General features: G+C 46.5%; 1 protein-coding gene and 1 long non-coding RNA gene across 2 annotated transcripts in view; one reads left to right on the top strand and one right to left on the bottom strand.

Annotated features, from left to right (window-relative positions):
- gpr139 (G protein-coupled receptor 139) overlaps positions 1–9,739 on the top strand; it is a 20,025-nt gene extending 10,286 nt beyond the window's left edge. Inside the window, exon 2 of the mRNA XM_049745262.1 lies at positions 3,862–9,739. Coding sequence (XP_049601219.1) covers positions 3,862–4,841 — 980 coding nt within the window. The 3' untranslated portion in view covers positions 4,842–9,739. The remainder of the gene's footprint in view (positions 1–3,861) is intronic.
- Positions 9,740–10,974: 1,235 nt separating this feature from the next.
- On the bottom strand, positions 10,975–11,747 carry LOC125983749 (uncharacterized). The gene is made up of 2 exons (XR_007486797.2): positions 11,384–11,747; positions 10,975–11,285 (listed from the first exon to the last, which is right to left on the bottom strand). It is a non-coding gene; the product is annotated as an uncharacterized lncRNA (long non-coding RNA).
- Between the last annotated feature and the right edge of the window lie 1,944 nt (positions 11,748–13,691).

Genomic DNA, 13,691 nt, shown 5'->3' with positions numbered 1-13,691 from the left:
TCCTCCACTTGGGGCAGGATCTCATCCCCGATCCGGAGAGGGCATTCCACCCTTTTCCGATCGAGGACCATGGACTCGGATTTGGAGGTGCTGACCCTCATCCCGACCGCTTCACACTCGGCTGCGAAACCGTTCCAGTGAGAGCTGGAGATCACGGCCTGAAGAAGCCAACAGCACCACGTCATCTGCAAAAAGCAGGGACGCGATGCTGAGGTCCCCAAACTGGACCCCCTCAACGCCTCGGCTGCGCCTAGAAATTCTGTCCATAAAAATTCTGAACAGAATCGGTGACAAAGGGCAGCCTTGGCAGAGTCCAACCCTCACTGGGAACGAATCCGACTCAGTTGGCTCGGCACCCCGTACTCCCGAAGCACCCTCCACAGAACCTCCCGAGGGACACGGTCGAACGCCTTCTCCAAGTCCACAAAACACATGTGGACTGGTTGGGCGAACTCCCATGCACCCTCGAGGATCCTGCCGAGGGTGTAGAGCTGGTCCACTGTTCCACGGCCAGGACGAAAGCCACACTGCTCCTCCTGAATCCGAGGTTCGACCTCCCGACGGACCCTCCTCTCCAGCACCCCTGAATAGACCTTACCAGGGAGGCTGAGGAGTGTGATTCCCCTGTAATTGGAACACACCCTCCGGTCCCCCTTCTTAAAGAGGGGAACCACCACCCCAGTCTGCCAATCCAGAGGCACTGTCCCCGATGTCCACGCAACGTTGTAGAGGCGTGTCAGCCATGACAGCCCCACAACATCCAGAGCCTTTAGGAACTCTGGGCGGATCTCATCCACCCCCGGGGCCTTGCCACCGAGGAGTTTTTTAACTACCTCAGTGACTTCGACCCCAGAGATTGGAGAATCCGCCTCAGAGTCTCCAGGCCCTGCTTCCTCAATGGAAGGCGTGTAGGTGGAATTGAGGAGGTCTTCGAAATATTCTCCCCACCGACTCACGACGTCCCGAGTTGAGGTCAGCAGCACACCATCCCCACTGTAAACAGTGTTGACGTTGCACTGCTTCCCCCTCCTGAGACGCCGGATGGTGGACCAGAATTTCCTCGAAGCCGTCCGAAAGTCATTCTCCATGGCCTCACCGAACTCCTCCCACGCCCGGGTTTTTGCCTCAGCAACCGCCGAAGCCGCGTTCCGCTTGGCCATCCGGTACCTGTCAGCTGCCTCCGGAGTCCCGCAGGCCAAAACGGCCCGATAGGACTCCTTCTTCAGCTTGACGGCATCCCTTACCGCCGGTGTCCACCAGCGGGTTCGCGGATTGCCGCCACGACAGGCACCAACGACCTTACGGCCACAGCTCCGGTCGGCTGCCTCAACAATGGAGGCGCGGAACATGGTCCACTCAGACTCAATGTCCCCCGCCTCCCCCGGAACGTGGGAAAAGCTCTGCCGGAGGTGGGAGTTGAAACTCTTCCTGACAGGAGATTCTGCCAGACGTTCCCAGCAGACCCTCACAGAGCGTTTGGGTCTGCCAGGTCGGACCGGCATCTTCCCCCACCATCGGAGCCAACCCACCACCAGGTGGTGATCAGTTGACAGCTCCGCCCCTCTCTTCACCCGAGTGTCCAAAACATGCGGCCGCAAATCCGATGACACGACTACAAAGTCGATCATCGAACTGCGGCCTAGGGTGTCCTGGTGCCAAGTGCACACATGGACACCCTTATGCTTGAACATGGTGTTCATTATTGAAAATCCATGTCGAGCACAGAAGTCCAACAATAGAACACCGCTCGGGTTCAGATCGGGGGGGCCGTTCCTCCCAATCACGCCCTTCCAGGTCTCACTGTCATTGCCCACGTGAGCATTGAAGTCACCCAGTAGAACGATGGAGTCCCCAGAAGGAGCGCTCTCCAGCACTTCCTCCAGGGACCCCAAGAAGGGTGGGTACTCTGAGCTGCTGTTTGGTTCATAGACACAAACAACAGTCAGGACCCGTCCCCCCACCCGAAGGCGGAGGGAGGCTACCCTCTCGTTCACCGGGGTGAACCCCAATGTGCAGGCGCCCAGCCGGGGGGCAATAAGTATACCCACACCTGCTCGACGCCTCTCACCGTGGGCAACTCCAGAGTGGAAGAGAGTCCAGCCCCTCTCGAGAGGGCTTGTACCGGAACCCAAACTGTGCGTGGAGGCTAGTCCGACTATATCTAGTCGGAATTTTTCTGCCTCGCACACCAGCTCGGGCTCCTTTCCAGCCAGAGAGGTGACATTCCATGTCCCAAGAGCCAGCTTCTGCAGCCGGGGATCAGACCGCCAAGGTCCCTGCCTTTGGCTGCCGCCTAGCACACATTGCACCCGACCCCTTTGGCCCCCTCCCACAGGTGGTGAGCCCATGGGAAGGGGGACCCACGTTTCCTTTTCGGGCTATGCCCGGCCGGGCCCCATGGGCGAAGGCCCGGCCACCAGACGCTCGCCTTCGAGCCCCGCCTCCAGGCCTGGCTCCAGAGGGAGGCCCCGGTGACCCGCGTCCGGGCGAGGGAAAACGAAGTCCATTTATTTCAATCGTCATAAGGGGCTTCTGTGAGCCGTGCTTTGTCTGGCCCCTCACCTAGGACCCGTTTGCCATGGGTGACCCTACCAGGGGCATGAAGCCCCCGACAACATGGCTCCTAGGATCATAAGGGCACGCAAACCCCTCCACCACGATAAGGTGACGACTCACGGAGGGGAAAAAATGAAAGTAGATTAGAAAAACCAGGTTTGTATACAGGACAGTTGGCTACTCGAGACATATTGCAGCATTTTTTGAAGAACATAGCCTTCTGAAGCCTCAGAGCAAAAGTTATTATTTCCATTTCCATAAAAAATGCCTATCCATTCCTTTACGCTCGGCTGCTCAACTTTCAGCCATTTCCATGTTGTGATCTTTTATAAATATCCGGACTCGAGATTTATCCTGAGAAGATACATGTTCTAATTGGAATGCACAAAAACACACAGATTCCATTTGGAAAGGAATATCCCTTTGGAAGACCTAATTTCCTATGGACCTCCCCCCAGAATGGACGCAGTGATGCGCATGACCGGAATACATGCAAGGGATTTGCCTCTTGGTGAATGTGGAATTCGATTAGCCCTCTCTTCAAATGAAAATATGAATTTCATTTTAGAAAAACAATAACTTTATGACATGTCAGGGCTTCCAAAACAAACAAGGCGATCATTTGCTGCACATCAAGTTATTGCAGCCGGCTATAAATCTTGCAAGGGATTTCTCGCTACCCGACTGGCAAAAAAAAAAAGAGGGAAGACTGCACAGTGATGGCAGCATGTCCTTGAGCAGATGTAGCCTGTTCTCTCTTTAAACCAAGCTGCCTATTGTTAGAATAGGCCTCTTTGGCACATGTGATTAGCTAGGTAGCTTGAGCTGTACCATTATATCGCTGTAAACCTTCTCTTACTTTATTAGCTTTCTCTTCTCTATGACACTCTTTGCACATATGTAGAAGTCGCTCTCAGTTAAGACTACATGGTCACACATTATCACACAAGCTAGGCAGAGTCGCCTTCTTGTAGGAAGGCAGCCCAGAGTAGTATAAGAGCGGGAACCTTGGCGCTGGGAGTTATAGACCTTCTTCTGCGTCTCGCAGCTCCACAGCTGTGCATCGATCATTCTGGCATACATTAAATAGTTAAACTGTGAAGGCTGCCTCTTGGTAATTACTGTTAGCATATCGAGCATTAAAGATAAAGAACTGGGAACGAATCTAACACTACTAACACCCTGAATTGTGTCTTTCTTTTTTCCTACCCCTCATCTTCATTTTCCAATCACCTCTTCATCATCTATGGTTATTCTCTGGACTAACCGGTCATCATCATCATCATGATACCCCCCCCTCTCCAGCCAACATCCTGACAGTGGTCATCCTGTCCCAGCTGGTGCTGCGTCGTCAGAAGTCGTCGTACAATTATCTCCTGGCGTTGGCGGCCGCCGACATCACGGTCCTCCTCCTCATTGTTTTCGTGGACTTCATCCTGGAAGACTTTATTCTGGCTACGCCACTGCCGCCGTCGCTCAACAGCGCAGTGCAGGTGTTGGAATTCTGCTCCATCCATACATCCATCTGGATCACTGTGCCCCTCACTGTCGACCGCTACATTGCCGTTTGCCACCCGCTGCGCTACCACACTGTCTCCTACCCGGCACGCACGCGCAGGGTGATATTGGCTGTCTACCTCGGGTGCCTGCTCTCGGCTGCTCCATACTACTGGTGGCCCGAGCTGTGGCACGGCTCGCTAGCTGCGGCCGATGGGGGCGGCCCGGAGCGTAGCGGTCCAAGTGTCGCCCAGCACGTCCTGGTGTGGGCCCACTGTGCCACCATCTACCTCCTCCCCTGCGCCGTCTTCTTCAGCCTCAACGCCGTCATAGTGAGCAAGCTGCGCCGCCGCCGCAGCTGCTTCCGCATGCGCGGCTACTCCACTGGCAAGACCACGGCCATCTTGCTGGCCATCACCTCTGTTTTTGCCGTGCTCTGGGCGCCCCGCACCTTCCTGATCCTCTACCACTTCTACTCGCTGCCGCCGGCCTCGCTGGATGCCGGGCGCCTGCTGCATGCATTGACCGACTTTGCCAACATGCTGGCGTTGCTCAACACGGGCGTCAACTTCTTCCTCTACTGCTTTATCAGCAAGCGTTTCCGGGCCATGGCGGCCAACGTGCTGCACGCGCTACTCCGCTGCCGCAAGCAGCCGCAGCCGTTCTATGCCAGCCACAATTTCTCAATCACCAGCAGTCCATGGATTTCACCGGCCAACTCCCACTGCATCAAAATGTTGGTGTACCAGTACGACAAAAATGGAAAGCCTATTTGCATTTCCTCCTGAGGGCTCAGGGGATGGTGCTTCGGGGCTTTTGTCTCACTCTTGCCTGCACAGGACGCTTTGAGAAAAGGTCAGCTTGCACGGCAGGAACGGCAGTGACGCTTGAGCTAGCTATGAGCCAAAACAAAGCGTCTAGACAAAATAGCTTGTGTTTGAAGCAACGATGTTGGAACTGGCATCTCATTGCAAAAAATACGTACATTCTCCAGACTTTTGACCTTGTCATCGCTCTAGATCACGGACCGATATCCCATGCACGTGAATCGTAGCGGCCCCATGGGAGGCATCAGAGGCTTGGCCGCAATGAGTTCGCCGCTCAGTACGCCAGGAGTCCCCAATCCCCGGTACCGGTCCGTGGGTCACTTGGTACGGCCGCCAAGCCGTACAGGAAAAAACTTTTTTTTTTTTTTTTCATTGACGATAATTCATTCTGGTCAAGACGCTCGTCCCGGTCACGTGATATGTTTTCCGAGGCGAGCCTGCAAAAATGAGCAAGAATTTATTTAGAAAAATATAAAAAAAATATTTAAAAAAGTCGCTGTGTCCCTTGACACAAGACGCTCGTCTCGGTCACATGACATGTCACCCCAGTCGAGCCCGCGAGGCAAGCAAAAATGAGCAATATACAGATAAGTTTGGAAAGCTTCTTCGGAAAGGGAAAAAAGCCCAATGAGGAGACTGAAGAAGAAGAGGCTACCACTTCTAAGAAAAGGAAAGCTGCATTTAAAAGAACATTTCTGGAGTCGTACTTAAAATATGGATTTATCGCCACAGGTGACTCTGAGGTGCCAAGCACACTCGGTATATGTGGCGACACGAAACGAGCTCAGTGCTCCCACTAATTCAATGTATACTCGTTTTTATGCCAGTCATAACATTTTATTTCATCGTATTTATATATTTATTATACATTTATTATTTATTTATACAAATTTTTTATTTATTTATATAAAGGCCGGTCCGCAAAAATATTTCTGAGCGTAACCGGTCCGTGGCGCAGAAAAGGTTGGGGACCACTGCTCTACGCGACTACCAACACTCACTACTTTATGCGCCAGAACGTTGCAGTTGGCCCGATCCGGGATTCCGGCGCAGCCCCCAAATCAAGTAAATTTTATTTTATAGCCCTTAATTGCAAACATGGCCACAGTAGACAATTATTCTTGACATCCCCTGATCAGAACTCTGTCTAGCCGTTATCCTAATACAAGGACCGTATTTCCCGGAGTATGAATCGCTCCGGAGTATAGGTCGCACCAGCCATAAAATGCATAATAAAGAAGAAAAAAACGTAAATAAGACACACCGTTGTATAAGTCGCATTTTTGGGGGAAATGTATTTGACAAAATCCAACACCAAGAACAGACATGAATAGGCAACAACAGGCTGAATGGTACGGTATGCTAACGTTACATAAACACATAAACGGGAAACTGAGAACTTGCCTGACATAACATATTAAGAGTTATTCACATAACTAAAGCATAAATAACATGCTAACAAGTTTATCAAACCATCCACGCCACTCCAAATCATTAACTCCTACTAAATCTTCATCCTCTGTGTCACTTATAAACAACTCCGCTAACCCCGGAAGTACAAGATGTTTCCTTTTTTACGTGGCTTACTTCAGACTCATCATCAGTTGCAGTTCCAATTATCCCACAGGCCTAGAGCACCCTCATGTGATTTAGTGTGAAAAGAACATGTGAAGTGATCTAATAATGCGTTAATAATGCGTTAAGTCGCTCGTGAGTATAAGTCGCACCCCCAGCCAAACTATTAAAAAAAAAAAAAAAGTGACTTACAGTCCGGAAAATACGGTAGTTTGAACATGCGGAAGATTTACCTGTTTTTTTTTTTTTGTCTGGTGCTTGCTCTGGAAGTTCCAAACAGTTCCGGCAACTCGGCATATCACGGCTCCAAGATGTATTCACGCTAGACCGTTAACTGTCCCTGTTCAGTGGTATGGTTGAGAAGCTAGTTATCATCATTTCCATGATCAAGAAGAGGAAATTTCTGCCATTAGTGGATAGTTCTCTGTGAACTGATAATGGCCCTGGATGCTTTTCCGTCAACCATTACCCGGGCGAATGTAATCAAACGTTTCTTCAAGCCTTTATTGGGACAAGACAAATGCCTTGTGTCCCGCTAAGTCAGTTTGTTACATATTTTGTCATCTAGCAAATCCACCAAGCAGCTCTGAGGTTTGCTGTTCGTTTCTCGGGCTCCCTCTGTGGGGTGGGGCTTGTATTCACAACTCCTGCCTGCTAGATCAAGAAGTGACTTTGGTCTCTGCTCATCCATCCCACTGGCAGATGAAGTTTGCATCTCGTGTGGCAAACGCGTCGAAATTGCAAATGGCTCCCGCAGACACCTTCAGTCCCTTTAGTAATCCATCCAACAGTCGCCAGCTGTGTTCCTACCCGCCCGGAGGGATGAGACACATCCGTCCAACGGACAAAAAAACGCAACACTGACGAGTGTTTGATGCGATGTGGGCTTATTTGAGTTGTGGCCTTCCCCAGCAAGTGTCCGACATACATACATGATGCCTGCTTCTCAAGTCATTGCGCAAAAGAAGCAAACCTTGCTGCAACTCATAATTATTTGCTGAACTGTGAATAGTGACTGCATGTCAGCGTCATGGTGTGTGACACCGCTTGTTGGTGACCGACATTTTATGGCTATTCTGAAATGCCTTGAGTTTTTTGTCCTGGAAAAACTAGGACAACGCTGTTCCTTCGAACGGCCACGTAAGACGTGGGGAAGGTGTGCTCGCACGTCTCTGTCTTGGCCGAATTATGAAGGATGGAATGTACTCGTTTGACTCACTAAGATGACAAGTGGGCGGAACTCCATTTTGCCGTGTCTAGCGAGAGAGCAACATGTGGTCCTTGCGTCTCTTCCCATCACCGATAACCGCTCCCCTGTTTCTCGTCAGGTGCATGTCGGCATAGATGAGGAGCTCCAATCGCCAGACCAATCGCCGTGTTTTTGTTCCACTCAAATTGATTTTCTTCCAAATTGCAAAGCGAAATGAGAGACTTTGGCTTGCCACCTGCTCCTCTCTCTCCTTGCTGCCGTTGTTGGAGGGTCTTTGCTCTTTGCATCCACTTGATGTCCAAGCCACCTGCGCAGACGTCACTCTCAACTGTACTCTTTATCTGTCGACTGACAGCCCGCCCGCACAGTGAAAAATAGAAAACCAAGCAATGTTATTTCATGTTGGCAACTATTCGAATGTTTGTGACAAAATATCGTCTTTTCAGCTCCTCACGTGCTGTTCCTGCTCACAAAATGAGCATTCGAGTTCTTGCCCTTAACATGAGCATTGCTGCTCCTGCGCAATCTCAGAGCAACAATTTGACTGCACCAAAGTTTAACATGAATGTGTGCAGCCAAGACAAACTGCTCTGAAATTAAGCCAAAAGACTCACAAATGTTTCAATGGAGGTGAATGTAGGCCAGGCCTTGATGTTGTTTTGGCCCAGAACCAAAACAACCTCAGAACAACAACAACAACCGCCACATGTTTTCTCTTGAACTTGAACATTTGGAGCTCACTTCACATTTCAAAGGATGACTTGGGCCTAGCGCCAGTACTGGAGAGAGACGCTGGACGGCCAGGCCTTCTGTTTAAACCTCAGAACGGCAACAACCGCTTCGTGTTTTGTTTTGAACTTAAAACATGAAAGCTCACTTAACATTCAAAAGGTTGACTTGTGCTTAGCGCCTGTACTGGAGAAAAACGCAGGTCTAGAAGAAAAACAACTGTTGAGCGAGTGCGTACGCCTCGCTGTCAGTGCGAAGCAGCGCGTCATCGCATTTCATTGAGCGCCAGGGAGCAGTTGAGTTTTGCGCTAATGATTCCACGGTCGATCATCAAACATTTAGGTCTTACGCACAAAGAAATGGATTTCTAAGCCAGAGGAGCGTACTGCGGTTCTGATGACATTTGTAACAACACATGCTGTCATTCGTGCTGTTTGGGTGCACATGTGACATTTAGGCGAGGGGCTGTCTGCCGCTACCCGGGCCAACAGGGAACAAAGCAGGCATGCTGAGAACCCATCCCCCCTCAGATGGGAGGGTGAATGCAAGGAGGAGGCCATACCAAGAAACAATGAGGGTGGAATGCACCATTGTGTTATGTTGTGTTCTCTTCAATCAAATACTTAAAAGACAGAAGAGTACAAAGGCAGATGTCTCCATTTTTTTTATTTTTTATTGATTATTTATTTGTCCATTTATTTATTAATTTATGTATTCATTCATTTATTTATTCAGTTATTCATTAATGTATTCATTCATTTATTTATTTATGTAGTTATTCATTCATTCTATTGATTGATTGATTTATTGTCGAGCAGAATTCTCCATAGTAGCAGCTGTGGTAGAGCATGTCACTTGATCTTTCAAGAGGCCTTCAGATTATTGTGCTCTGTGACAAGATTATTTCCCTGCTGTCTCCTCCTGCTGGACAGTGTGTTTTGTTTCTGGGTGTGAGTCAGAAGGAAGCTTTAAAGAGTGCCAGAGGAACATATCAAATCCAATGTGTATTTCTATCAAAGGCAGACTATATAACAGCTAGAATGACAAACAGCACAGTATGGTAAAAACACGTGTTTGTGAAACCTACAACTGATGTTATTTTCAGGTTGTGATTTTGCACTTAATGACATTTTTGAGAAGTCTTTTACCTCCTTCCATGATTGTGTTTAGTTAAAAATGGTTTTAGATTGTACAGGAGTGACTATAGGCTTGCATAATAAACTGTCTCCTGCTTCTGAATGTATTATTGACTTAAAGGTTATGTATTATCGTGACGTGGGAAAGTATGCTGAAAAGCCAATATTTTTATTGAAGAAATAAAGAGGAGTGTCTCTGGGAACTGTGATGATTTTTTTTTTTTTTTTTTTGCATCAAATACTGACTCCTACGCTCAATGCACCTTTACAAAATACGCTTCTTAATAGTAGTTTATTATTGTACCAATATAATCTAAGACAAGCATCCAGGGTCTTTTAGGACATTGACACAGGACTATTTTATTTTAGTGGATAGAAGCTGGCATTTCACAATTTTGGAGAATCTTGAAAAAAATGGAAGGACTCTCACAGGGATATTGGATGCTAAACCATCACACAAAAGCTTCTAAGTGAGCACATAAGCAATATGCAGGGAAAAAAAAATTGAGGACAAAACACCAACACCTCTGTTTTCTTAAAAAAAAAATTTAAAAAATCCGTTCAGGCTTTAATAGCTTCAAGACATTTTTTTCCATTAATGGGACATAAATCTAACCGTCATTGGGTTACGGTATAGAAATAAAAATCCTTTCTCAGCCAAATACAAAGAGAAAAGCTGATCCCTGTGGAATCCCACAATATTGCAGAGCAGGGGGTGACTTTGAGCTCACAACTCAACTAATTTTTATTTATATTGCAAATTCATAACAGCTGCAGCTATAGCAAAGTGCTTAGCATCACTGTTCTACGTACCCAAATTCTCACATTATCCCTATGACCTAAATGAGATCTCTTCTTGACCTATTCAAAAAGTCTCATAATCCACGTTTGAGCATTCACATACAATTACTCCCCCCAAAAAAGCGATTCTCCTGACTTTAATGTTAATTGTGTGAAGGCAATGGCCTTCACACGTTATTCTACACCATTCTCTATTATCAGTGTGAAGGTGAAGACCTTCACACTATTGTTATTGCTGTCCTTTATTATTATTATTATTATTAGTGTGAAGGTGAAGACCTTCACACTATTGTTATTGCTGTCCTTTATTATTATTATTATTATTAATGTGAAGGTGAAGACCTTCACACTATTGTTATTGTTATCTTTTATTATTATTATTATTATTATTATTATTATTATTATTATTATTATTATTATTATTATTATTATTATTATTAGTGTGAAGGTGAAGACAGCTTGTAAATGGGTAAGAATAGCAGGACTGAGGGGGCTTTCTCCCTCTAACAAAGCAGTGCTCACATTGGTGAGCAAATCTGCTATTTGACTCGTAGACGTATTGTTTGATAGCAAATCATTGTTAACGCTTGACAAATCTAGCTCAGGTGTGTCACTTCTATGGCTTGTTTCGCTAAATGGTTGCAAACCTATTTCATCAATGTTTGTTAAGAAATCTGACTCTGCTGAATGTTTGAATTTCCTTTTTTTTTTTTTTTTTTTACAAAACACAACAGAAAAAAACACAGACCTATCTTGATTCGGCAAAATGTGTCAAAATACGTATTAGTTTAAAACATTACTGTAACCGCCTTTTGTAGATACAATTACCACGGCACTTTACGGGCTGTCTCCTATCAGGCCCCCTGCTGGCTGAGTGGCTCGTGCTGTAGAAGGATGACCCCCTCCTCCTCCTCCTTCCTCTTTGAACCCCTCGTCCTGTGTCACGACGCTTAACTGGAAGTAGATATAAAAAAAAAACAGTTAAGCCGTTATAATACCAAAAATAGCAAGTCGAATGATAACATAGAAAGAGAAAAAAATAGAAGGAATACCTCCAACTCTGTTTGTCGACTCGTGAGAATGGTTCAAGCCTTCGTATGCAGAAAGAGCCTCCGCTAATTCTATGTCCGTGGATGCTTCCTGTCGGTAGGTGTGGGACGTAAGTGGATTGGTTTCAATGGTAGCACGTGACTCTGATGCGGTTGGTCTCGCTGGCTCTGATCCGACTGCCCGCTTCCGCTGCTTCAAAATGGCACCCAAAGACACCCACTAGAGCAGGGGTGGGCAAACTTTTTGACTTGCGGGCCGAATTGGGTTCTAAATTTTGACCGGGGGGCCGAACCAGGAGCAGATGGATGTAGTGTTTGTGTGAAGTAATATGAACGACCTGTAAAGGTCATTGCATAAAAGGTTTTGGCCTTTAGTAGGTAGTAAAGCATGGATATTCCAAAAAAGTTTTTTGAAAACAAATGCATTTATTAACAGCATTAAAAAAAAAAACATCCCTAAAAAACTGCTATCAGTGTTTCTCAAAAAATATGACACTGTTATTATGAATAACAGTCTCCATCACTTCAGTGCCTGCAGGTCAGATTAATGAAAGATGTATGTTTATCTTATGAGATCACATCAAACGGCAAACATTTTGACCAAATATATCATCTTGAAGAATCGGTGAAAGCATACATCCAAATAAAGTAATCAAAACGGCAACACGGTGAGGGGTATCTGAAAATCAGAGCAGAGTTTTAACTCACAAACACCTGGTAACAGAAGTGAGGAAACGGAAAACACTTCCTTAAAGTAAGCCTTAAGAACTTTAAAGGTTAAGATTAGTCACAAACAGGTGGTGCATCAATGTCCTTGAGCATCCTGCATTGTTTGAAAATGAGAATGGTCGCTAGTTTCAATCCCTGCTATTTGTACAGATCATATTCAAAATGCATTTTTTTACAACAAATTTGAAAGCCTCCCCTTCATTTTCAGTGTTCATTTGATGTTGATGTTCATGTGGCTGAACGTCACGTCGCGTACGTCGAGCCAAATTGGCCACTCTTTTTAAACACTCGGCACTCAGTGTCCACCTTGCTTTTCCTTGGGCGACTCATTTTAATGGAAGGATTCCAGGGGAAGGTTTGTGGGTGGCTTTAGCGTAAAACTGTATCCGAAAACTCGGCGCGCAAATTACAAGAATGCTGTCGTCACAGCCCACACTCTAAATTCGGCACTGCTACAAATAGAGCGCGAGTGCGCCATTTCCGTACTACTGAGTACGTACACGCACTTGTGAGTGTGCACCGAGCTTTCTGACACAGCTTCCGGTAGTAAATGCGCAGGCGAGTGGTTCCCTATCTACTGGGGAAACGCAGTCACTGCAGGCAAAATGACCGAAAAAAAAAAGTTTAATAATACAATTTATTTAGGGTTAGCGGGCCGGATTAAACGGTCCCGCGGGCCACATCCGGCCCGCGGGCCGTAGTTTGCCCATACCATACAGACTCTAGTGACTAGAGTCTGTGATTCAAAATCAGCTTGTGTCGGCTGCTTGTTTTTCCTAGTGGCCGCGGCCACGAGATCTGTTACATACATAAAATAAATCACCAACTAATAGCATTTATATTAACTACCTTAGATGAACGGTTGACTCACCGTAGTCTGATTGTGTTAGATAAACCCCGCCAAAGTCGTCGTCAAAAGATGCGCGGACATCGGCAAAAACCGGTAAGAAACGTGAAGTACTTTGAGAAAAAAAAAAAGAAAAAAATAAAATAAAAAAAGCTTACAGCACCTGATATTCCCAGGTGGTCTCCCATGCAAGTACTAACACCGAATACATATGGCATTCAGAAACTTTGCAAATTTTCAGGGGCGATTGTGTCAATAAAATGCAAAACTTTGATACCCATGACAGCTTACGGCCATACAACCTTGAGAACGCCAGATCTCGTCCGATCTCGGAAGCTAAGCAGGGCCGGGCCTTTATTTTTTTGCAATGTAGTTCACGTTTCTTACCGCTAGAGAGCAGACTATGTACAATGAATAAAGAGCCTGACTCCAGCAGTCTTTATTGTAAAATAACCCAACACAAGACATTGTAGTGCTTTTCTGCTTTTCATGACATTTACTTTGATACAGCAAAATGCAGGTCACAACGGCAAATTCGTGCTAAAATACAAAAAGCTGTCAATAACTTTTCATGATCGCCATGTTTTCGTGAAACACCAAAAGTCTTAGAAGAAAGCCTGGTTGTGACATGGATGGTTTAGGGAATACGAGGTGCTTAAAGCCTTTTTTTTTTCCACGTCAATTGTGAAAGGAAATGTTTACAACAGCCATCTGTCACGTCTCGTCCCCAACTGC

Source organism: Syngnathus scovelli, chromosome 16 (assembly GCF_024217435.2).
Source record: "Syngnathus scovelli strain Florida chromosome 16, RoL_Ssco_1.2, whole genome shotgun sequence".
Taxonomy (NCBI): Eukaryota; Metazoa; Chordata; class Actinopteri; order Syngnathiformes; family Syngnathidae; genus Syngnathus; species Syngnathus scovelli.
The sequence above is the reverse complement of the archived record's forward strand: the minus strand, read 5'-3'. Positions and strand labels throughout refer to the sequence as shown.